General features: G+C 33.6%; 2 protein-coding genes across 2 annotated transcripts; both read right to left on the bottom strand.

Annotated features, from left to right (window-relative positions):
* Nucleotides 1-1,585: 1,585 nt before the first annotated feature.
* Nucleotides 1,586-24,526, bottom strand: LOC132734367 (monoacylglycerol lipase ABHD6-like). Its single transcript, XM_060721109.1, has 9 exons — nucleotides 24,388-24,526; nucleotides 9,514-9,651; nucleotides 9,091-9,250; nucleotides 8,442-8,558; nucleotides 7,605-7,737; nucleotides 6,893-6,960; nucleotides 5,560-5,614; nucleotides 4,762-4,862; nucleotides 1,586-4,167 (listed from the first exon to the last, which is right to left on the bottom strand). The coding sequence occupies exons 2-9, from the start codon at nucleotides 9,615-9,617 to the stop codon at nucleotides 4,006-4,008; spliced, it is 900 nt and encodes a 299-aa protein (XP_060577092.1). The 5' UTR covers nucleotides 9,618-9,651; nucleotides 24,388-24,526; the 3' UTR covers nucleotides 1,586-4,005.
* Nucleotides 20,626-24,086, bottom strand: LOC132734326 (uncharacterized). The gene is made up of 2 exons (XM_060721062.1): nucleotides 23,923-24,086; nucleotides 20,626-23,519 (listed from the first exon to the last, which is right to left on the bottom strand). The coding sequence occupies exon 2, from the start codon at nucleotides 22,946-22,948 to the stop codon at nucleotides 20,627-20,629; it is 2,322 nt and encodes a 773-aa protein (XP_060577045.1). The 5' UTR covers nucleotides 22,949-23,519; nucleotides 23,923-24,086; the 3' UTR covers nucleotide 20,626.
* Nucleotides 24,527-24,602: the final 76 nt, after the last annotated feature.

The following is a 24,602-nucleotide window of genomic DNA, read 5'->3' as shown; positions in this document are numbered from 1 at the left end:
TAGCTAGAAGTTGACAACTCTAGACAGACAGACAGACAGACAGACAGATACCTTTATTGATCATCAGGTTACATTTGTCACATATAACAACATGATGTGAAAATATAAACATACATATTATTTAGCTCAGTTTCTTACTTATAAGTTAAACATTGGGAATGGACAAGAATTTGTGACATTCCTGGTTAAGCCAATGTTTAAGACAAGGAAGTCAATGCAAAATGTTTTGCATGGATTTGTCTCCCTTTACTTTTCACTGAAATCCATTTTTTTCTTTATTTTCATAACAAACAAATGCTTGTTTTCAAGATGTAATTTTATTATTTTTCTATATGTTTTGTCAAAGATTTATATTCTCTAAATGGTTTTATATAATGAACAATACAGAACATTTACGTGGCATATGAACAATATATTCATGTGATCTACACATAATTATGTTTTTAACAAATAACTGTACAACTCTTTCAGTGTACATAATCACATAATGTTTCAACATTGATGTAACAATATTTAATGTTGCTTCCTGAATAACATATATAAATGACTCCATCTGATATGAATGTCCTTGTATTCATATTTCCATAGCAATAGAAGAAAAACAAAAACAGCATTGATGGTATAAACTCTGAAAAGCTTTCAATTAATCAACAATGATTCTTTTGTTCAAATATAACTTTTTATGATAATTAAAAACCCTGTTCAGTATTGTTTTGCCCTGTGAGAAAATAGACTTGATTTTTTGAAAATTGCTAAATTCATTGTCAATTATGTTGTTTCAACATCAAAATATCAGAATTGAGAGCCTGAAGTATAGAGATTTAAGTCAAAGCCTACCTTATTACAACCATTATTCAGTAAGATATATAAATGCTATCAATGAACACACCAAACATATCTTTATAATATATATATATGATAAGGGAAATACATGTATAAGTATCTATGACTTACACAAAACATACTATTTCATATAAAAAAGTTATTTATTAATTGTTACTAAAGAATACTTCTTTTTGCAATTTAAAACAACATTTTTGTTTTGAAAGTACAAAAAAAACCCATCCAAAACTGGCAGATTTCAGTATAAAACATTGTAATGACTTTTTCAGCTTGACTAACTTTGTAAATATAAGAAACTGTTTTATTTGTTTCGGTTTGAATTATCATATTGGTATTTTTTTCTTCAAAAATTTACTTCCAACTAAAAAGCTTTCTTTATGCAACAGCTCCAACTTTTGTTCCAAATGGGACATACCATGTATCAAGTTATGAAAATAATCTAGTTCAAAACTAGAACTGGTAATAAGTTCAGTAATATTTTCTTTATTACATCACAGAATGTTATTAATGACCTTACTGTACAAAAGATATTTTAAACACTGTGAAATTCATAGCAATGCAATAGATGTCATACGTCTTCTACACAAGTTGAACTGCACGCAGAGCAATTTCTAAAATATAGATACCATTTACAACCATCATTGAAACCTGACTTAATGTCTACATGTTATAAGTCACCTTTACATAAAATCAATTAAACAGCATAATGTACCTTGAACAAGCAAGCTTGGTATATATTCTAAAAAAAAAAATACAACATCTGAATTTACAAGTAATTAAATGAAATATAAAAGTATCACATTTCACAAAATTAAACCGTTACATTTTAAATTTAAAAAAAAGGCTAAAAATAAGTGAAAGATAAAAAACAACGATTCAACAAACTTCAACAATATTAATTACATCAAACGATTACAAGACATATATAATACTGGCATAGAAATACATTGGCAATAAAAATATAATATCAAAACTGCTATTAAATACATATACAGGACTTTCAATCAGAAAACTGACCAATCTGTATAAAAATTCAACCAATCAGAAGTGGTTAGAATCTAGAATGGTGGTGGTGTTGTTATTTTTCACTCCGGATCACGGCAGTAAGCCACATTGAATTTACCAGAACAGTCAGTTCAGCCACTGAATCGTTCCTGCACAGGCTGTCAAGCAGTTTACTGGTATCAGTTCCTACACTTTCGCAAGGAAATGAAACTTATGTACATACCACAGCAGAGGTATAGTGTGAATGACCGTAGAAAAGATTTCATGATCAATCATAATGAAAGTGACCTGCACTGTCCGGGAATCAAACCCGGGTCGCATGATTCACAGTCCAACACTCTACCTATTGAGCTAGGCGGACAGTTCCCTATCTAGAATTTTACAACCTTAGTACTTTAACCTCAATACGAAAGTGAGAATCATTGTTAACTGTATATTACTAAAACACTTAACTGACAAGAAATGGCAAAACTTACAAAACATTGTCAATTTTAAAAATGCAATATGTAAGCTGAACAGGAAATCATTTCTTCTTTAAAATTATTTCATATATACAAATAATTGGTATAAAAAAGTAAGTGAAAATGATAGTGAAAAAACAATCTATGAAGCATGTCAAAATTATTTTATGTTAAAAATGTATGAAACAAAACAAAACAAAATTATCTAGTTCCTCTGTAAAAAGAGAATCTGTGTGCAGGTGAACTAAAGAATTCACAGCTTTTTGTATTTTTTACATGCAATCAAAATTTTATGAGGAACAGTCAATTTTTTAAAAGTCTATTGAAAGACATGAAATTAACTTTTCTTGTTTTTTGCCCTTTAAAACATATTTAAGTCTGGTATCAACAAAAAAATTAACAATCTGACAGTTAGCACATCAAACTCTTTCGTAATTACTTAACCTTGCCCTCTTGGAACTTGACGGGATTAGCTTTTGATAACAGTATAGAGCCAGGCCAGCCTGCACATCCTTGTAGTCTGAACAGGCTTTATACTGTTGGCTGTCCAATCTAATTCTAACAATACTAGTATTGAAATACATAAAATGTTGACTGTCCGAAAACAAAAAGGACTGTCACATGTTCAAGGCAGGGCAAATCCATTACACAAAGTAGACAGGTTAAGAGTTAATCAACAAACATGTCAGACTTACACAAAAACATAAGGTATGCTGACTAGAGATATAACAAAATGTAGCAAACTGTTGATACAAGTTGGCAGAAAAATCTTTACCAAGCCATGTAAAATGTTTTACACAAATAATAATTCCCATATTACTAACTCTTGTAAAATACATTCTGACTGTATAGACATCAGCATAAGTGTTAAATGTTGTAAAATGTAGTAAAAAAAACATAGAAATGACCTGAGAGCAATTAAATACAAAATAACTTTTTAGATGACCTCACTTTCAACTCAACTTCAAATTAAAACAAGATGAGAAAATTTGATTCAAATAGTGTTAATTTGAAAATAATACATATCTAAATGTAATTTGTGACACAAAGACACATTAGAATATTAATAAAACTAGCATTTTTCTTTAAAAAACACAATAGACAAGGTAACTAGAATTAATCGGAGAAATGTCTTTATAAGGAACAATTAGATGTCATTCGAATAGAAATTCCTGAGTTTTCATCCAAAATAGATGAGGAAAAAATCATTACAAGTATAAGACTAGATTGTACTGTAAAAACTGGCCTTTATGCAATACTATATAGTATATGACAATAAAAAGATAATCATTTATCTGGGACATTTCTAATTTGTTATAAAAAAATGGTTGCAAAATTAAAGTATCAAAAACAATCATCTGGATGAACAAATCATTCCATTTTCATAAAAAAAAACTCCTCGGTTTTTTTTGTTTTGTTTTTTTCTAAATAAAAATTTTAAAAGAAAAGAATAATTTACATAGCAGATTTCATAATTTTATGAACACCCCTTGAACAGGTCTTACATCTGTTCCTGTAATTGTCAACAAAAAAGCTTGCAACCAACAGACAACCTATAGAGCATGCAAGAACACAAAGTCTTGACTGAAAATTGTCTATGGTCAATACATGGCCTTTTAACAATAACAATGAGATCTCTCTTATAGTATCACATATCATTTGTCTCTTATCACAGGTTCCTGTTTTTTGAAAATCATTATCTTGTGTGCTGTAATTTCTGCTTGAATGTGAGAATTGCTTTAGTCATGGCTCCCGGCCTATCTGTTGTCATAGAATGTCCGCAGCGGGGAATCAGATCAACTTGAACACAGTTAGGCAGTTCATTCTGTAGCACTTGAACACCAGAGGCATCTATTACCTGAAAGATTCAGACACACATTTACCATGAGGATGCTTACATACAAATCTCTGGCATCAGTTTGTTCCATATGAAAGTTTGAAACATACTTTTTTCTCACTCACTTTGTCTGCAAGTCTACTTTAGCTGCTTATTCTAACTTCCTGTCAACTTCCCTTATTCACATCCATCTCGCAGCATTCAACGAATTAAACATAATTATATTCTGTGACAATTACTGCTTTCTCACTCCAGACAACTTCAGTCAACTCAACTAGTATCATTATTTGATGGTAAACAAATTGGCCATGAAGATAACAAAAAGGAATAATTCTATGCTTTTATTCTAAGGTTCAGTCAATTCTCTAGAAGTAGAGAAGATCCATGCTACAGCCATGGGTATTGGTCACGTGGTTGGGAAGATTTCATAAAACCTTTACCAGGAATATTCTAAGTTTGCAAAGGGGAATAATTCAGTGACCTAAATACCTTTAGTGGTTAATGAGATAGAAAGTCACATGCAAAATTATAACAGATAGTTACACTCTTCTAAATAGAAATAGTCCACAAATCTGTTTAGGACAAAAATCTAAGATTTTGTTTAGTAGATTCTACCTTGTCTTGTTCCCCCCATATAATCTGTGTTGGAGCTTTTATTCTGTGAGCACAATCTCGTAATAAATTATGATTATCAGGCTCTGTTAACATGTTGAACACTGAAATAAATAAATACATATTATTACAATGTTTTCTACACCAAGCTTAAACATATCATTATTGTAATAATGTGTTAAGGAATATTAGGAAATTATAAGATAATACTGACTTACTGATGATATACATTATCCATATTTATCTGATACAATTTCTCAATACTGACTGAGATTATCACAAGATTGTTTTAAGCTCTCAATGTGACGATAGATGAATATAGTCAAAAGCTTATGACAGCTTTGAAAACAAACTCAACAACAAAATACTGTGAGTTTTTTTGTTGTTTTTTTTTTCAATTAAAAAGTAACAATTTTCACAGAATTGTAATTAATAGATTATGTTCATGTTTTAAAATGCAACTTAGTTTCAAATTCATAAATCACATAATACTAAATAAAAAACACCGGGTTCACGAACAATAAAACAATCCTCTTTATACTGAATGTTGCATAAAGAAGTTACAAGTACTTCTTTTGTAGGTCATATTGTAGATCTAAAGGTTTTTGGTATGATCTACCATCAAAGAGGCAGATGCTTAACCAATAAGTCCAGTGCTCTTGATATACATTATCATTTTGTAAATGTTATAGTGCAAATTTGCAAAAATTATGTCAAATTACAAAAATATTATTAATATGCATAAATGTCCACGGAATAAGACTTCTTTAGAATGTAATTATTTTTCATAATAAAACTTACATCTGGCATAGAAAGGATAATACTTTTTTCTAAATTCTGCAACACCATGTAGAATCTGTAATTAACAATGCATTACAAATTTTGGCAAATAATATTTAGCTATATCTGCAAAAACAATAAATAAATAGTTATACAATTAAAACAATAGGGCCATGAAATCGCTCACCTGAATACATGTATAGAAATTCTTCATGACAAGGAACACGTAATATTGCATACTATCAACAAAAGCAGAAATAAAATCTATATCTTAAACTAATATCGCAAGGTTCATATTTGTATCTGAAATAGTGCATGTGTAAAAACATTACTGGTTACTATTGCTAAGGAAAAACAACAGTTCCAAAAGATGTATACATTTAAGGAAAATCAATGACCCCCAGGACGGAGCCAATTTTGACCCCAGGGCTTTAATTTGAACAACTTGGTGGACACTCACTAGATGTTTCATGTTTAATATCTAAGCTCTGGCTATTTGTGTTTTTTAAAAGAAGATTTAAAAAAAAAATTCTATATACTTGTCAATATCCCCCCCCCACATGGGCAGGGTCAATTTTTACCCCAGGGCTTTTATTTGAACAAACTTGGTAGACACTCACTACAAGATGTTTCATGCCAAGTATCTAAGCTCTAGGTATATGAGTTTTTTAACATTCCTGTGAAGTTTGGATGAACTTGGCTTAGCAGTTTATGAGGAGATGTTGTTTAAAATAAAAGTTTACGGACGACGGACGGACGCCTGACAAAAAGCTCACCTTGTCACTTTGTGAAAGCTAAAAAACAATGGGTGATAACTTCTCATGCAATTATGTTACTTAGATAAAAGGGAACAACTGTGTATAAAAAATAGGTTTTTACAAATCAGCAACTGAACCAGCAATGTAAACATAAGTAAATGTAAACATAAGCAATTGTAACTGCACCTTTGCACAGACTTTTTGACTATTTCTAGGAATAATTTCTTTACATTAAATGAAGATACAACTACTCAAAGTTAAATATCTTCAAAATATTGGTCAATGTCACATTATGGTTGATAAGAAAACTGAAAATAATGTTTTCAAAAAAAATAATCTGAATCTTCATATGCTAGTTGATCATGTAAACTAGACAGTTCATTTATTAAATGAAACAGTAAACAGGGATTAAAAAAACTTTTTAAAGCAACCTGTCTTGCACTGAGAGGCGGCTAAATTCTAAAAGCAATTTACATTTTCTTCTCTTCCTGCTGCAAGTTTTCTTACATTCTACAGGTAAACACAAGCGGACAAGTGGAATTTTCAATCCCTGGTACATGTATATAGTGTTATGCACTGAAGGAATTGAACATTACCTGTGAGGGTACCCAGCTGTTGTGGTAAATTTTACTGAATGCAAAAATTGTTTTTTCTTTTGGCCCGGCTGTTGTAAAGGGGGAAAAACAATGTAATTTTTGTGTGTAACTCCCTTTAAATTTTTTTCTTAAAGGAAAAATTGATCTGTTCCCATAATTTGGGTCTCTAAGGGGTCTTCACGTAAAAAAACAAATAAGTTGTTTTGGGGTAGATACAAAGGGAAAAAACAAATTTTTTCATATTTTACAATTTTTTTTTAATTTATTACAGCTTTTTGCATAAAAGAAAAAAAATTATCTGTAACCTTTAAGCAACAATTACACATTTTTTTAAAGTATATATATTCTGTATTCATTAACTAACATATATGAACAAATAAAAAATATACTTTAAAAGAAGACATTTCTTAAGCAAGCTTTGACCAGGAGTATGTAACCTATGCCACTACAAGTAAACCGTTGATTAGTTTTTTACAACATAAAATCAAATATCAGATATAGTTTTAGCAGTGAATGAGGGAACCAGTTGTACTTTTACAGATGGCTTGTGCAAAGCCCTTCATCTCAGAGGCACAACACGCTAACTTAGTTGTAGATATATTTTTCACAATACCATTGCATCAAATTTATATTAAAATGATTGCCATTTAAACAGACCTGACTGTATCTATCCCCAAAATGTACTCGTATATCAAGAAGGAAAGTAACTTACTAGCAGGACATATCAATGTCAGGGAATGTATTTGTTCAGGATATTCGGCAGCATACAGTCCAGCTAAAGCTCCGCCCATTGACATACCAATTAGGTGGAAGGGTGTCTCATCAAACTTTAATTGTCTCAGTAACTGAAATATATACATGTAATTGATTCTTTATATATAATTTTAATATAAATATATATATAAATTTTAAAATTTTGGAAAATTTAAAAAATTTAAAAACTTTTAATAATATTTTTTAAAAATTTAAAAAAAACTTGAAACAAAAAAACTGGGGTTTTTTTCTTTTTGGGAAACTTGAAATTCCCCCAAAGGTTTAACAAAATTTACCCTTTGGGTTTAATAGTTTAATAAAGGGTTAAAATTAAAAAAAATTTTTTTATGAAAATTTAGTAGTAATAAATCTTCAGATTTTTATTGTTTTATTTTTACAGCATAAAAAATAGCTATATTTAACTAACCAGCACTTAATTAAGGTATTATCTTCAGAACATGAAACTAATGAACAATAATTATTTAACTTAAACATGATTTTTTTTTTTACTTCATAGTTTTCCTACACTCTCTCTACTACTGTTACTATATTTGGACATGCTACAACATACTCCATATTAAATATGATATCATAATTTATACATAATTGTGGCAGAAAATATCTCCAGCCAATGGAAATATGAGTATTGCTCTTAGAACAATGATTGGAGACTTGCTAACTTTGCCTTCCTTTAATTAAGAACTCTTACTTCATACCTCAATTAGGCTCATACTATCACTTAAATGTAAAATAAATAGTCTTCAAAAATCTTCGATATTGTGAAATGTACATGTACCTTTCTCATTTTCTGCACTGTTTCAGTGTGAGACAGATCATCATCTTCTGAGGGCGTGTCACTGTCACCGTGACCTGGCAGGTCAACTGCAATCACATGATAGTCATGTGACAGATTCTATAAATAGATGAATATTGCTAGTACATATAACTTAATACAACAACATCATAGATATCTTATATTTGTACTAAAACATGAAATATAACATAGGTATTTAAGTTTAAATATTAAACTAGTGCATTAAGATGATTATTTTATGCTGAAGAAATAAGATGAGCCGCTCCTATTGGATTTGATCAGTTACATGTATCTAACAAAATTCAGTCAATGGTAATACTCCATATCCGACAGAAACAGCTAAAAAATTCAGATTTATTTTTAAGACAACTATCTATGGTGTCTTGTGTTGTATTAAGTCATTAGTAGGCACCTGATTACAACCAATAGCCTTCCATAAACTTGCCAGATAGCTTCCTTATATGAAAGAATGGTGAGCGAAAATCCAAGTAAGATTCATTAACCACTCAGCAATTGAGGATATTTGGATCGATACATTCATATTTAACAATATATCGGTAATATATCGGTAATATACTAATTATAATACATACACAAGTATGTTATACTGCATATATAAAAGTTTGCCTACCTTTACTAAAGGTGCCCACATAAATTTACATGCTGTAAAACCATGTATTAGGATCATGCTGGGCTTGTCACTCCTTCTCTTGCCCTTCTCTCCATAACATATTGTCAGTCCATCAATCTCTGTGAAGTTCAACTTCATGCCACTCAAAATCACAGAGATTCTAAAAATAAATTTATGTCATGTGTATGTGTATGCTTAACTACATTAACATTACACACTGCTCTGAATTTTGAAAGTTTATATGAAAATAATGGATTTAACTTTTAATATCAATAACATTAGTAAGTTGTAAACATTTAAAAATGGAAATTAGACCAATATATAAAGAAAAAAATATATATTTCTTAATACTTTGATTCTGTAGACAAAAAGATTGCTTAAAGTTTTATTAATTGAAAGAATGATTATGAAGTGAGAACTTACTTGAAGTATAGATGTATAAACACAACAGGATGAAGTAAGTATAGGTAGAGGAATATCCCACCAACAGCAGCCAGTAAATATAAAAGTGCTGCCATCCCCAACATTGTGTACTGTATTATACTCTACAAGATGTAAACCCTGAAAGTAAATGCATTTTGATAAACTAAGTTTAATATAAACTGGGCTATATTATAGACAGGGGAAGATCAACCACAACATACAACAATGCAAAGTCTAGCAAAGTCAATCTAGTTTATAAAATAACAGAGTCTGCTTTTGGCGTTTTGGACAATTTTCCGTCACATTGTTTTGAGTATACATGTATGACTTTCTGCAAAAATTGTGTGAAACAACTTAGTGATGAACATTTCTATAAAGTTTCATTAAAGTCCTTCCATAGATGTAGCAGATATGCTCCAGAGATAATTGGAGACCACCGTCCACCAGAGGTGTTTCCATAATATGTCCTGTTCTTCAAGAGGGCGTATAGAAAAATAAAATATATACTGAAATTTGTTTTATTTGAACATCACCGAACATAGGCTTAGGCTTTGTCTACTATAATATTAAGTCAATAATGGCAGAGTTCCAGTATGACAAGACTGTTAACCGTAAGACTTGCAATCTAAAGATTGCTGGTCAAATTTGTTCAAACCTAGTCAGGGGCAAGTCATCGGACCTGTGAGGAAGAAAATTTACATTCATTACTTGGTTCCAGGAACGGATTTGAGTGTTTCAATAAGCTTATAGCTTCCAACACAATCTAACTAATAGCGAGCTCCATGAGCTTTATGGTAACGAGAGTACCTGCTTGATAGTGATGGTTTTGAAAACTTTCGTCCGAAGTACTGAAATGACACATCGCAACATTTAAAATTACAAGATAACCATGAAAACCGAGGTATTCAGATTGAAAACAGAAGCGTGGACTGGTGTCCTACGCACTTATGTGGGAACCATAATAGGACAGGGAACCAGAAGAAACAAAAGCAGTGTATAAAACAGTAAAATACTGAAATAAAATTTTAAAACAGAAAATGTAAAATAAAAATGAACGTTTATCTTAATCTATTACATGTAAAAAGTAAATCGAGCTCGTTTTGAGGCTTGGCCTTTTTCATATTATAAATTTGCTCTAATTAAATAGTATTGATCAATAAAATTAAATTATCATTATTGTATAATTTGATCAATAAAACTAAATTATCATTATTGACAAGAAAATAGGAAGTGGCTAGCCGTACGGGACCGTACTGCTAGCCAAAAGTTCTAGCCGTACGTGAGTCACGTACGGCTAGCCAGGACTCACAGTATTGTCTAGCCGTACGGCACTTTTTAAAATTATATGATAGTGGAAAATACTTATGTTATTTTATGTCTTCAAACGAGGATTTTAACCAAGAAACCGCATTTGCCATCGTATGTTTACTTTTTCGAGTTGAATCGCCATGTTAGGCATGACTAAATAAAGTACGAGTATTAATCGTTGTCATCTTGGAAGTGTCAAGGTGCATTATACAAAGTACATTGTATATATGTGTATGCAAAGTTATATTCCTAATAATAAATGATTTAAGTTATAACGTCGTTGTTTTTTATGCTAATGATTTACTTTTGTATTTGTACTAGTATCATACTCTGTTAATGGAGTGAATGAAATAAATGAATAGCACATGGAATAAATTAAATAATCAGAACGGACAAAGAAGCCCAGTTCAGCATCATTGATGTTCAAGTCTGTAAAACTACATGAATAATAACATACTGAAGCATCTTATTTATAGTCTTACAAACAATTTATAACGGCATATAATAAATAAATAAATAAATAAATAAATAAATAAATAAATAAATAAATAAATAAATAAATGAAGGAATGAATGAATGAATAGAACATAAAAAAATGGAAAATATAAAAGTAATAACGATGAAAAGCAAAAACAATAACAGCAAATTGTAGCAATTATATAATTGTAATTTTTATAATAGATCTATAAATATCGAACATAAAAGCACCATCAATTAGCCTAAATTAAAGCCTGACAATAGAATTTTAGAATGCGTTTCACGGAACATGCAAACTTTCCTTAATGATGGACAAACTTCTAGAGTCAGTAATTGATGCAATTATCAAAGTCCAACAACAATTATTTTCGGTGCTTTTTTTATTTTTAAAGGTGTTGAAAATTTGAATTCCTTATTTTCGGTCTCCCTTTACTAGCTTTAAAGGTGTTAAAACGGTTAAAATTCCATTTAAAATGAGTACATTCTTACAACATGTATATAAAACGTTAATAAGTCTTTCAAATCATTCAATCTTGTATGTTGATAATGGAAAACCAGACTGTTTCATTTTCAATTGGAGAAAAATTCTCCAGCTTCAAAGCTTTAGAAAGCAAAGTCGAGCAATATCAAAGATGCAATCATGTGCAATTATATAGACGCAGTTCTAGATCTGTAGCAGCCGCTAAGGGTCGTTGTCCAAAGAAAACTTTCAATGACAATATAAGATTCGCAGAAGTTTCTTACAGATGCATACATGGTGGTAAAAACTTCAAGTCTGAAGGTGTTGGAAAGAGAAACCAGAGGTAAGACATTTTGAAAACATGATTATCCATTTATAACGTACTATATTTCACGTAAAAGTTATCATATCTTTATATTAGTTTACAAGTATGTGATGGAAAGAGAAATACGACCATTCCCTTTTGTTGTGAATTTTCCCCATTTACAGGAAGGCGGGAAATTATAATTTCATGTTGATAAATATGAAATCTGTACATTATCAATATGCTTGTGTCATGTTCAGCTAGTTAAAGGAACTCCACTAAGGTCCAACATACAATCAATTATGTATATATAAACGTACAATTTAAATTTCTAACATAGATCAACGGGGACATTTAAAACAGAATTTATTTGTGCTTGTGTCACAATTAGAATGATTATGATGGGAAAACAGAGTGAGCAAATGATCTAAAGTACTGCACATGTAAAGTTATTGTATTTTGTATAGTCCTATATTAATGGAAAAGTAATCATGGAACATTTAATTACATTAATTCCATCTTGTCTTCCATATTCTGTACGCTGCATAAATATATGCCCACGATCTCAGAAAATATGTTTTATGACATTGATATTAATATAAGGACATGTATATAACTTCTTTCGTTTGCCGGATACATAATCATACTCGTAATTTAATTCGTTTGAACCCATGCTTAAATGAACACACTTAATAATATTAAGTTTAAACTTAAAAAAAGATTATGTAATAAAATGATGATAATAATAACAGTTACTATTACCCACAACGAATATTTTTACTCGATTACGTAATGTCCGAGACAATTGATGTTCTGTCAAAAAGACTCTACCACAAAATTTTAGTCATGTATTTTGTTTGCCAAGTTTTTTTTCGTCACGTTATCATTATTGAAGTAAAGTTTAAACAAACCATAATAACAAATAAATGGAATCATACAATTGAAATCAATCATCAAAAATTCCGCAATTTAAATAAACGTACTTTTGTAGAATTGCGTTTTATTGCGATAACTTTGCAAGCTCAAGAAAAAAATATTTCAAGCGTTTCTTAGTGAAATATTTTGTTATTTTATAAATATAATGAATACATGGCAAAAATAAAGTTCTCTGAAGTGGATATGTTTAATATTTCTTATGAAATTCGGAATGTTTTAATTATCAAACTGGTAGTAGCGTACATTACATTAGGATAAATTTTACAACTAGGGTTGTTTCTTTCAGAGAGTAGTACTTTCAAAGTATTTGGTTGATGTTCATAAAATTTCACGATTGTGTCATTTAAGGGTTCTACTTTTCGAAATCTTCGAAATTAGGCCATATTAAGAAGATCGATTTTTTCGACTTTTGATCTGTCAATTTCACAATTCTTATTCTTTTTAAATTCTATCCTAAACATTTATCCAAAATAAACTGTTGGTCAATAATAGCATAATGTCATTTTAATTTTGAATACGTGAAACGTATGTTTCAATAAAGCATAATGTGTATAACATCAGTGTATAGTTATATCTACATAACAACGGTCTGTAAAATCCATAAAGAACGAACAAAACGACAAAATTGTAAAGGTAGCATATTGAGCCTGTTCATGGGCGGTAATGGAAAGTGCCACACTTATATTGTTTGAATTTGCGTAGTGTTTGTATATTTGTTCAATATTTTCTATGTCTATATTTTACAGTCCACAATTACATTATGGTAACAACATAATTTAGATTATCAATACTATTTTAAACCCATGCTTTCATGTCTGGATCCATGCTGGTCGCAAACCCATTATGTTGGTTTTGTCGTGACACGGCTCATATATTAATCATCAGGCTTATTGTACATTTTATTGTACGAATTTTTTTCTTCTGTTTATGACACGTTTTGAAAGCTAAAGCTAAACCATCGTGTGCGGGAAAGTAGCTTTTAAATTTACTACTTAGTACCGAGAAGAACTATCGATTGTAACAGTATCATATGATTTACGCAAACATAAGAATATATGCTAATATTTCAGTACATTCCAAATGGGCTGTAAAGCTGAAATACGATTCCACGCATCTTCTGATGGTCAGGATCTGGTTGTTAAATCCGTGAACGAACTTCACAATCATGAAATAAACCAAACTGTGTTCAAAAATTTGTTCCAGCAGCGTCGACTTGGTGAAACTGAAAAAAGCATAGTAGAGAATATGTTAAATGTTAAAGCAAATAAGAAAATGGTACAGCAGCAAATAATGAGCGAAACAGGCAAAGTTGTATTGTTGAAAGACATTCACAATCTCCGTACTTCTACTACAACCCTTAATACTGAATTAACAACGCTTCAGACTGCGGTAGATAATTTGTCCAAGTGTCCAGGTGCGTATGTGAAAATCGTATCAGATGATGAAAACCAAATGAAAAAACACTTACTTGTAGATGTGTCAGGTATGAATAGTTCTACTTCTGTCTGTACTTGTGCCTTTTTTACACAGTATATGCTGCCCTGTCGCCATATATTCGCTGTTAGAAAAAACGAAGGTTTAAGTTTGTACGACGCTTCATTGATTCATGACCGTTGGACAAGGAAGCAGTACCTCGGTTCGTTCAAGATTAGCGAACCAGCTACACTGGTTGAGAGTGCTATCCGTACCAATCGTAATCCAACAACACAACAACAACGTTACAGAGAAGCGTACCATGTGTCGCAAAGACTTGCGTCATGTGCTGCCGAAGAAACAAACTCGGGGTTTGCCTTGAGAATATCTCAACTCAAACAAATATTGACGGCCTGGGAAAACGGTGAGAACATTCACATTGGACAAATGCCTTCAAACAGAAACGAGGCAAGTGTGACTGATGACTCTGAATTAAATACCCAATCCCCAAACAATGATATAGTGTATACTCCCACACCTAGTGACTCTACAGTGGTGAACTCGCACAAAGAAACCCCCTTGCCCCCCTCTACTTCCAGTGACATCACAGAAATTGACAATGATGTGGACAATGATACACACGTTAACCCCTGTGCTTCAAGTGACTCAGTGCTAAATACAGAAAATGAAACTCCACTTATCCCCCTCGTCCCCAAGTGCTTCGCAAATCATAGACAATGAAAACTCAACCCCTCAAGTGACATAAGTCATATACAACTTCCCCCAAATATCAAAAAACGTGGCCGCCCGAAAGGCTCTGAAACCACCGTCATTGGTTTGAATCGGAAGAAACTGAAACTTAAGAAAGGACTTACGGCCATTCATTCATTTGGATGAAAGTGAAAAATCAAGAATCATGTTAAAATGGTTTGTTGATGAACAGGTAGCAGATGCATGTGTCACATCAGGAGCTGTCTTGTCCAAAAGTGATATCGTGGTCACATCAGACAATATCTACATGGCGGCTACAGATGTACAGTTAGACAGCATATACAAGTACATGGATTCCGAGTCATTGGAATACCTGAAACAAATAGTTGAAGTTGCACAGGAACGAAAATGGCCTTGCAATATATGCAATGAACATTTAGAAACCAGATGTATTGCCTGTGATTTGTGTCTAGGCTGGTTCCACTACCACTGCGTAGCCCGGACTTCTGCCCGAAAAGCAAGTTCTGGTATTGCAGCAAGTGCTCGTGAACTGTTTAAAAACTCTGGTGTATGAGTTCTCTGTATAAAAGCTGTAAAAATTTGTTTCTGTATGTAAATGCTCATTTAATTTGACAACTTTCTGAACAATTAGAGGTCATTTTTTTAATGCTTATATTCATTCAATCAATTCATATATCTTAAACAACTGCTGGTATTTTTCTTGTTTTTTATTAGCTTGTTTTTTTTTCTTCGTTATTTCTATTTTTATAACATGAAAATGAGATAATAAACGTTTTTCTTCTTTTTTCATTTTTTTATTGTCCTTGTTAACTTTCTAGAGTGTTTGAAAGATTGCATTATTGTCTCCTTTTCCAAGTTACGACATAATATTTTTTCTGTCAATATATATTATGTTCAATAATAATAAGCTAACGTTTAGGTCGTTTTTTTCTTGCTCAAACTCAACTTAAACGCCATAAAAACGCTATGAGTAGAAATTACACGTCAATAGACTTTTTTATTTTTAAATGTGAACGTAAGACATAGAAACTCATTTTTTTTCTTATTGATTTTTAAAAAAAAAATATAGAGAAAATAATTGTTCACTTTACACTTTCATGTTGATACATATTATATTTATGTGTTATGTACAAAAGTATTTCTGTATGACGTAAATACATTGTTCATTGAAATAATGCTTATATGAACTCTTTTCCGCTTCTCACTTTGTAAAAACACTCTCAGAGTTATTCTACTTTGAAATTATCAAAAATTTTCCGCTTTCTCACTTTGTAAAAACACTCTCAGAGTTATTCTACTTTGAAATTATCAAAAAAAGGACGATTTCTTTGCTTGTAATATAAGATGTAATAGAAGTGATAAGCATTATTTCGTTTTATTTTCTTGTATATATATGCTATAAAATTTAATATTGTTTTGTTTACAAAAAAAATATAAAAGAGGCTTTATAAAAGATGCTTATTTGCACACAAAAGATGCGAAGTAGCACACCAAAAAAATGTAAATAACAAATTGTTTTATAACATGCCCACCAAAAAAATGAAATAATTAAAAAAAGATGCATAAAGCACACAAAAAAAATTTTTGGGCCATGGTATTGAGCGCCTCCCGTGGTGTGGCCTGGATGCAGTTGAATAACTTATTAAAACAAAAAAAATTATTATGAAAAATATGTAAAAGAATTCAATTGATGTCATTCAACTGCAACTGAACGCTCTTTTTCGTCATCTGGAGATGACAACGATCAATACTCGTACTTTATTTAGTCATGCCTAACACGGCGATTCAACTCGAAAAAGTAAACATACGATGGCAAATGCGGTTTCTTGGTTAAAATCCTCGTTTAAAGACATGAAATAAACATAAGTATGTTCGACTATCATATAATTTTAAAAAGTGCCGTACGGCTAGACAATACTGTGAGTCCTGGCTAGCCGTACGTGACTCACGTACGGCTAGAACTTTTGGCTAGCCGTACGGGCCCGTACGGCTAGCCACTGTTGTATTTCCTTAAATCATAGCCTAAAGAAGGGAAAACAGGCCGGGAGCTTACCAAAGCTTGATCTCGATGTTGCCACTTCGCCAGCCAACGCAGAACTCAATTCACTCAATCCTAGAACTATCCGGGTACTTTTTCAGTCCCGCGAAAACCGTCGCGCATGCGCATGCAGTCCGGTAGGTCTAGGACCACTAAATCATTTCCTGCATTCACAACACTCTCCCCCCAACTTTATGAATGAAGGCTTCGGTCTTGGGAGTAATGCTGTGAATGCATCAGTAAAGAACTAGAAGCTCGTTTACTTCCTTAATTGTGAATTAATATCACATCGCGGCTTTAACTTACCCTAAATAAGTAGGCTGTAGAGGAAGGACTAGAAGTCCTTTTGGTACACTGGCGTTGCTGTAAAGATTCTCAAAGGCTAGAAGCCACCTGGAACTTCATTTTTCACAACCACCAGTCCGGATTCAGCATGGTCTAGACAACCGATGCTATCCGTACTCGTTTCAGTACAATCTAGAAGATCTGTACTGTTCTCTTCATCATAGCACTGCCTTTTTACTGAAGTTATTTATTTGAAATTCTGGGCATCTCTTGTTCTGCATGATGTACTCAAGTCAGATTCATCATGAACCTGGATCCTAATACTTGCTACATCTTCAAGACTTGACCCGCACAGTTCTGCAGTTGCCCCCATATGAACGTTCGCTGAATTGGATGTCGTTATACCCTGCTGAGCCAATCTTACTGAGTCGTCGACATCATCAATAAATTTGGCCCATTGCTCGTCAGCCCTAATGCAGTAAGGACATCCACCACATGGCAAATCTGCAAGCTTAATGCCAGCTATATACGATTTACACGGTGTCAAAGTTTCCGGAATTCTTGACAGCGCGTCCGCATTGCCGTGTTTCGATCCAGCTCGATGTTTAACAATCATGTTGTACTGTGAAAGTTCCTCTATCCATCGAGCCAGCTGACCCTGTGGTTCCTTAAATCTTAATAACCAGGTCAAACTGGAGTGATCAGTTCTCACAGTGAAGACTTTTCCTAAAAGGTAATGCCTAAACTGCCTCGTGAACCTCACAATGCCCAAAAGTTCTTTTCTGGTGGTGCAATAGTTCCTTTGTTCTGGAGTCAATGAAAAGCTGCTATAAGCAATGACTTTCTCTTCTCCATCTTGAACCTGAAGTAATTCTGCACCTATAGCCGAATCCGAAGCATCCGAATCTAATATAAAAGAATCTTCTTGATTTGGTAAAGCTAAAACTGGTGGTGATGTTAAAGCTACCTTTAAAGTATTGAATGCTTCTTGTTCTTTATCGCCCCAATGAAATTCATTCTTTCCTGTTAGTTTGTATAACGGCAGTGCTATATCCGCAAAGTTCTTGACAAATGTACGATGGTAATTTGCTAAGCCTAAAAACCTTTCGACATCTTTGGATGACTTTGGACATGGCCAGTTGGCTACTGTTTCTATATCTCGAGAAGTCATGGCCATTTTATTCCCACTAACTGTTCTTCCAAGGAATTCTACTTCTTTTTGGAAGAAAACACATTTTCTTGGCTTTAGCTTCAAACCATGTGTGCGGAATCTTTCTAGGGCTTCGGCTATATTTCCCAGATGGTCCTCAAAATTCCTTCCCAGCACCAATATATCGTCTAAGAATGCCAGTACCGTTTTCCAAGTTAATCCACGCAATATCAGATTCATTACTCTGGAAAATGTGGCTGGTGCATTGGTCAGACCAAACCCCATTCTAACATGCTCAAACAAACCGTATTTTGTTAGAAACGCTGTTTTCTTTCGGTCTTCTTCACTTATCTTGACTTGCCAATACGCTGAGTTTGCATCTAATTTAGAAAACCAGATGCTTCCCGACAATGTATCTAAGCAATCTTCGACCAATGGTAATGGGAAAGTATCTTTAACCGTGACATCATTAAGGGCTCTGTAATCTATACACCATCTTACAGATCCGTCACGCTTTCTGATCAGAACTGGAGAGGACGCCCATTCTGATACAGACTCCTGTATGACACCGGCATCCACCATTTTCTTCAGATGCTCTTCTTCCTCCCCAACAAAACAAGCTGGTGTGCGCCTCATGCGTTGTTTTATGGGTTTTGCATCTCCGGTGTCTATGGTATGCTCTATTGTAGTAAAGCTTCCCAAATCGAAATCACTCTTAGCGAAAACATCTTCATAATCGCTAAGGAGTTTAGCTAACTTCTTACTTTGCCCTTGATTAAGATGTTCAGTAGAAGCTTGATACAACTTTAGCAGATGATCTGGAACTACTTCTGTTGGAGTCTCTAATGATTCACACAACTGTTCGGCGACTGTTCTAACTCTAAATCTCGTAGAACTAGAAATCCTTCGAGATTTAGACGATGTTGTTTTAGAATGACTAGAAGTCACTTCATTTTCTTTAGGCAGAGATGTAGCTATTTCGCTTTGCTCATCTAGGATATGTTCTACTTCATATGCATTTGCAATCACTTTACCCTTCTTGAATGTCTTGTAAGAGTCAGTTGGATTGACTAAACAAACAATTGGCTCCGTATCTGAAGACATCAATGTCCTTGGCATCAATATACCAACTGTATTCAACTTTTCATCTGGTTCTATAAAATAGTCACTCAGATGTGTGTTGAGACTGCATGACATACGAACAACTGAATTTGGCGGAACCACAGTACGTTTTGCCACTGTAACTCTTGCAATAGTCAGCTTTCCCTCTCTAAAGCTTGTATTCATGGGAATCTGCTCACCATTCACAATTAAAGTGTCTGAATGCATATCCATCATAACTCCTAAATGATGCATTATATCATGTCCAAGCAGCATTTCATCACTAATAGGTGCAACATAAACTCTTTCATGAAATACTTGAGATCCAAGTTGCAATCTTAATGGTTTAGTGATAAAGCCTTTTAGTACTGCTTCTTGATCTGCCATTTGCATAACTACATCTTTTACTTTTGCAGGCTTTTTGCTCAAGGTAGCGAAGACTTTTGAAGAGAGTATGGTAATTTCAGCACCAGAGTCAATTCTTGCTTTGACTTCTTGATCACCAACTGTCAGTAACACAAAAGAAGAACCAGCTCGCACTTGATGAACGCTGACAATTCCGTCATTCTGTGTTTCTTGGATACCTAAATTTAATTTGACTGTATTACCATCTTTCAAAATATCTTCACTTTCATTAACATGACTAGAAGTCATGCCATCTGTATGGTCTTTTTCATCAGATTTAATTGTTGCAGTAACTATAGGGTGTTTAGATGATCTTTGATGACTTTGACTAGAAGTCTTGTCACCTTTACGAAGGCTAATAACATCTTCGTGATCTGTAACTGGTTGTTCTTCACAGATGACATCAGCTTCCGGACTAGAAGTCGCAGAATCTTTACCATTTTGACCAGTTACTTCTGCGGGCTTGAACGGTTGGCCATTCCATTCAGCCCTTTCTTGTTTAAATCACGATTTGCTGGATTTCGTTGTTGTTTCCGTAGTGTTAGATAGCCCCTTTTTCTTCAACCATTCTTTAAATCCCGGACAGTCTTTCTTAATGTGGCCCCTTTGTTTGCAAAAGAAACATGATAGCCCTCTTCCTGTCCTAGATTCAGTTTCTTTATTGGTTGTAGTCAATTGCTGAATTTTACTGCTAAGCTGTTCCATAGCTTTGTTCAGCAATTGTTCCACCCTGGCTTCAGCTGATGTATTTACTGCATTAATTGACACATCATCTTTAGATCTTCTGGAATGCTTTTTGCCATCAACTGCCTCAGAGATATACTGGTGGTGCTTCACAGCGTTAAGTGCAGCCTGTATACTCCTAGGATGTTCGAAACATGCATGCTTTCCTGCTTCTCTATCAATACATCCTTGGCAGAACTTCGAAATTGCCTCTCGCATTCTGTATTCTTCGGGTAGATCCTTAAATGCATATGTCGAAAGTGTCAGCACTCGATCTGCCCAATCATCTAAAGATTCATCTGATGCTTGTCTAGCCTGCTGGAACTTAACACGTGACGTCTCGGTAAGTTCCTGGTCGCCGAATCTGGTCTCTAATTTCTTCATCATTTGCTTATATGAATAGCAATGCCCTGCTTTATTTGTTATCGTGAAGAAATCTAACGCTTTACCTTGAAGACTCCAAGTAAGGTAATCTTTACTTTCACTGTCAGTCCAGTTCGAAACAGCTCGATAACTTTCAAATTGTTCTTTAAAAGATAACCAGCTTGTCTTCCCATCATACCGCAAAATACTTGGAAGTTCCTTCGGGTTACCCCTCTTTTCTAACTTGCTTCGATCAGAATAACTCGAAGAGCGACTTCTGTCATGTCGTCTAGATGGCTTGCAATACTTATCATGGGACCCGTACTTATGACGTCTTGACCCTGAATGACCATAGCCTCTTGATCGAGATCTCGAGCTACTGCTGCTGCTTGAAGATTTATTCCTATATCTGTATGATCTTGACCTTGAAAAACTCGGACTTCTGGACATTGATCTTTGGTGTCTAGAAGACGACCGTGATCTGCGACTGTACTTATCATCTCTCGACAAACGGTTTCTAGAAGAAGACCGATTGCTATAACCAATCTTGTCCCGATTCTTTCTACCATCACTACTGTATCTGGACTGAACATCTCTTCTACCGATTGATCTGCTTCTACTATTATCGCTACTTTCACTTGACATTTCTGATCTGGTATGGTAACTTCGATGGTCTCTTCTTGAACTTTTCTTCTGGCATTCATATCTATCTAAATGTCTAGAAGACCCTTTAGTTGACCTCGACTGTTGTTGTGTATCTCCATATACATAAGTAGCAGATGTATATTCTTTCTTAGGAGATATACATTTAGGGTTGCCATACCTTGTGTCCAATTTAGTGTTGTATGACCTGGATGCACTGTTACTGAAATATTTAGGCTTGACATCATCTACCGTACTTGTAAACCTTGTTCTAGAAGAACCAAGTATACCTGTATTGCAAGGATCCATTTGATAGTGCATATAACCTGTACTATAAGTACAAGGTGTATCTATTGCAATAGAATCTTCATCCGTATCACTTGCATTTGCTTCTGGTAATGCAGATATCAAGTCTATTAAATCTCTTCTAGTCATACCCTGACTTAAGGAAAGAAGTTGAGTCAAAACATCTTCAATGTGTGGCGTATCTTGTGGTGCCTCCATCTCTGGTATTGTTAAAGATGTAGGGGCTGACATAATTGGTGTTGCACCGGTTGCACTCACTGTAGTGTATGTGCTACTAGCTGCAACCGTCACAGCAGTGGTTATTTTGGTAACCGGAACTGTAATTACCTTGGTTTTCACGCTGCTGGTTGTAGTTGATGTAGTCATTACCTTCGAAACTGCTTTAGTAACTGGCGTTCGCAAGGTAAATCCAGCTGCAAGTCTAGATCCTTTAGTTACAGTAGGCGTACTTGTACTACTTACTGTAATTGTTGTTGTAGCACTGCTACCAACATGAATTGGCTTGCAAACTACTGCAACAGGCGTGGTACTTGTGGTAAATGTCACAGCAACACTTCCACTTCCCCCCCCACTTGAAGATATTGTACTCGGAGTTGATACCGGTGTTGAAAAATCAATGTATTTCAACATATCTGGGTTAAGATGACCTGCCATTATGGTGATGAAATCATCTTTCGTCAACTTGCCATTCATTTGTCGAAACTGGACTATACTTGTTGCCCTTTTCGCACCAATAGCTGGCAATTTCATCAACTCCTCTTTAGTCATTGTGTTTACATTAAATGTTGACATGATGGTAACTTAAGTCAGTCAATGTATTGCGGACACAATGTAATCACAAATTTTCAATGTATAGAATACAATTGAAAATTGATCCAAGCTTATTTATTCGAGTATAGAATACACCGAATATATATGTAAAAGTAGCTTTTAAAAAATAAATTCCACTAATTTACTTATTCGAGTATAGAATACACCGAATATTAATTAAAAAGTTACTTTAAAAAATAGTTAATCGACTTATATGAGACAGGTTCTTTAAATCAAATGTATTTACTGAATACTTGAGACAGCTCCTTTAAATAATATAGACTTTACTTTGACACAGCTGCTTTAATTTATTTTACTTCACATTCAAGAAATAAACCAAAAATTTATGTGAAATTCTGTAAACTATCTCAGAACAAATGTACAATAAATTAATTTTTCGCAATTATTTCTGATATAGAATACAAGAAATAATTTATTTGGTGATCCTGGTACACTTGTAAACAACTGAAATAAAATATTCAAGGTAGATAACTTGTATACCTTTCACACTGTCTTTATGCTGTCACTGTCTCTAATATCTTCAAAGTCGTTTCTGAAAAGGGCTAAAGTAAATAAAAAGACAATACTGGGCGTGCTTTACTATGAATTTAGAGTGGAATTATTTATTTATGAAAAGCATACCATTCTGCAGTTTCCCAAACTTTATGTTGACCAAGTATTTTTTAAATAAAAGCTAGAAGCCACAAAATCAAAAAATACCAGTACATCAACCCTTTAGGCTATCGTCGAGTGGTTATTTCACAATGCCAACTGAATGTCAAAGTCAATTTTCCAATTTATGCAACGGTCCAGAATGTCGCGAAAATTGACTACAAATGAACGACGTTTATGACATGCAAAAGTCACTGCCCTGCTATCCAGTTTTAATCCTCGTCGCCAATGTTGTATTTCCTTAAATCATAGCCTAAAGAAGGGAAAACAGGCCGGGAGCTTACCAAAGCTTGATCTCGATGTTGCCACTTCGCCAGCCAACGCAGAACTCAATTCACTCAATCCTAGAACTATCCGGGTACTTTTTCAGTCCCGCGAAAACCGTCGCGCATGCGCATGCAGTCCGGTAGGTCTAGGACCACTAAATCATTTCCTGCATTCACAACACCACTTCCAAGAAAATATGAGCCCAAAAGGTCTAAACCTGTATGTTAGTTCAAGTTAAATAAAATAAAATGATATAAGACGCGAAATTCAAAGTGGAAGACAATAAAATGTAAACGAACAATTAACTGATTAACCTTATCTGACGGGTGTAGTTTATGTTTACAAACATCACAATCGTTACACATACTGAACCATACAGTAAACATAGTAAACCGAACCACTGATCTAATTATGTCTAACTTCGTTTGACAATTGATTGACATCGTTTCCACAAATTGTACAGAACATAAAGAACTTCTTACCTTTCCGATTGCTGTCTAAGCGGCTAAAGCTTCAAGGATTTGAAGTAAACACACAAATAATCTGTCAAACATCGGACCATTTTACGTCATACATGTATACTCGGAGGGTTCTCAAATATTTCCTTTATTTACCACAATGCAATTTTGTATACCAGTCTTAATAATTTTATCACAGTTGAAAATTATTACAGTGACACCGTTTCGCAACTGCCCCG

Source organism: Ruditapes philippinarum, unplaced genomic scaffold, assembly GCF_026571515.1.
Source record: "Ruditapes philippinarum isolate M1 unplaced genomic scaffold, ASM2657151v2 ctg642_1_1_1_1, whole genome shotgun sequence".
Lineage (NCBI taxonomy): Eukaryota > Metazoa > Mollusca > Bivalvia > Venerida > Veneridae > Ruditapes > Ruditapes philippinarum.
Note: the sequence above shows the minus strand (reverse complement) of the source record. Positions and strands in the feature narration are given on the sequence as shown.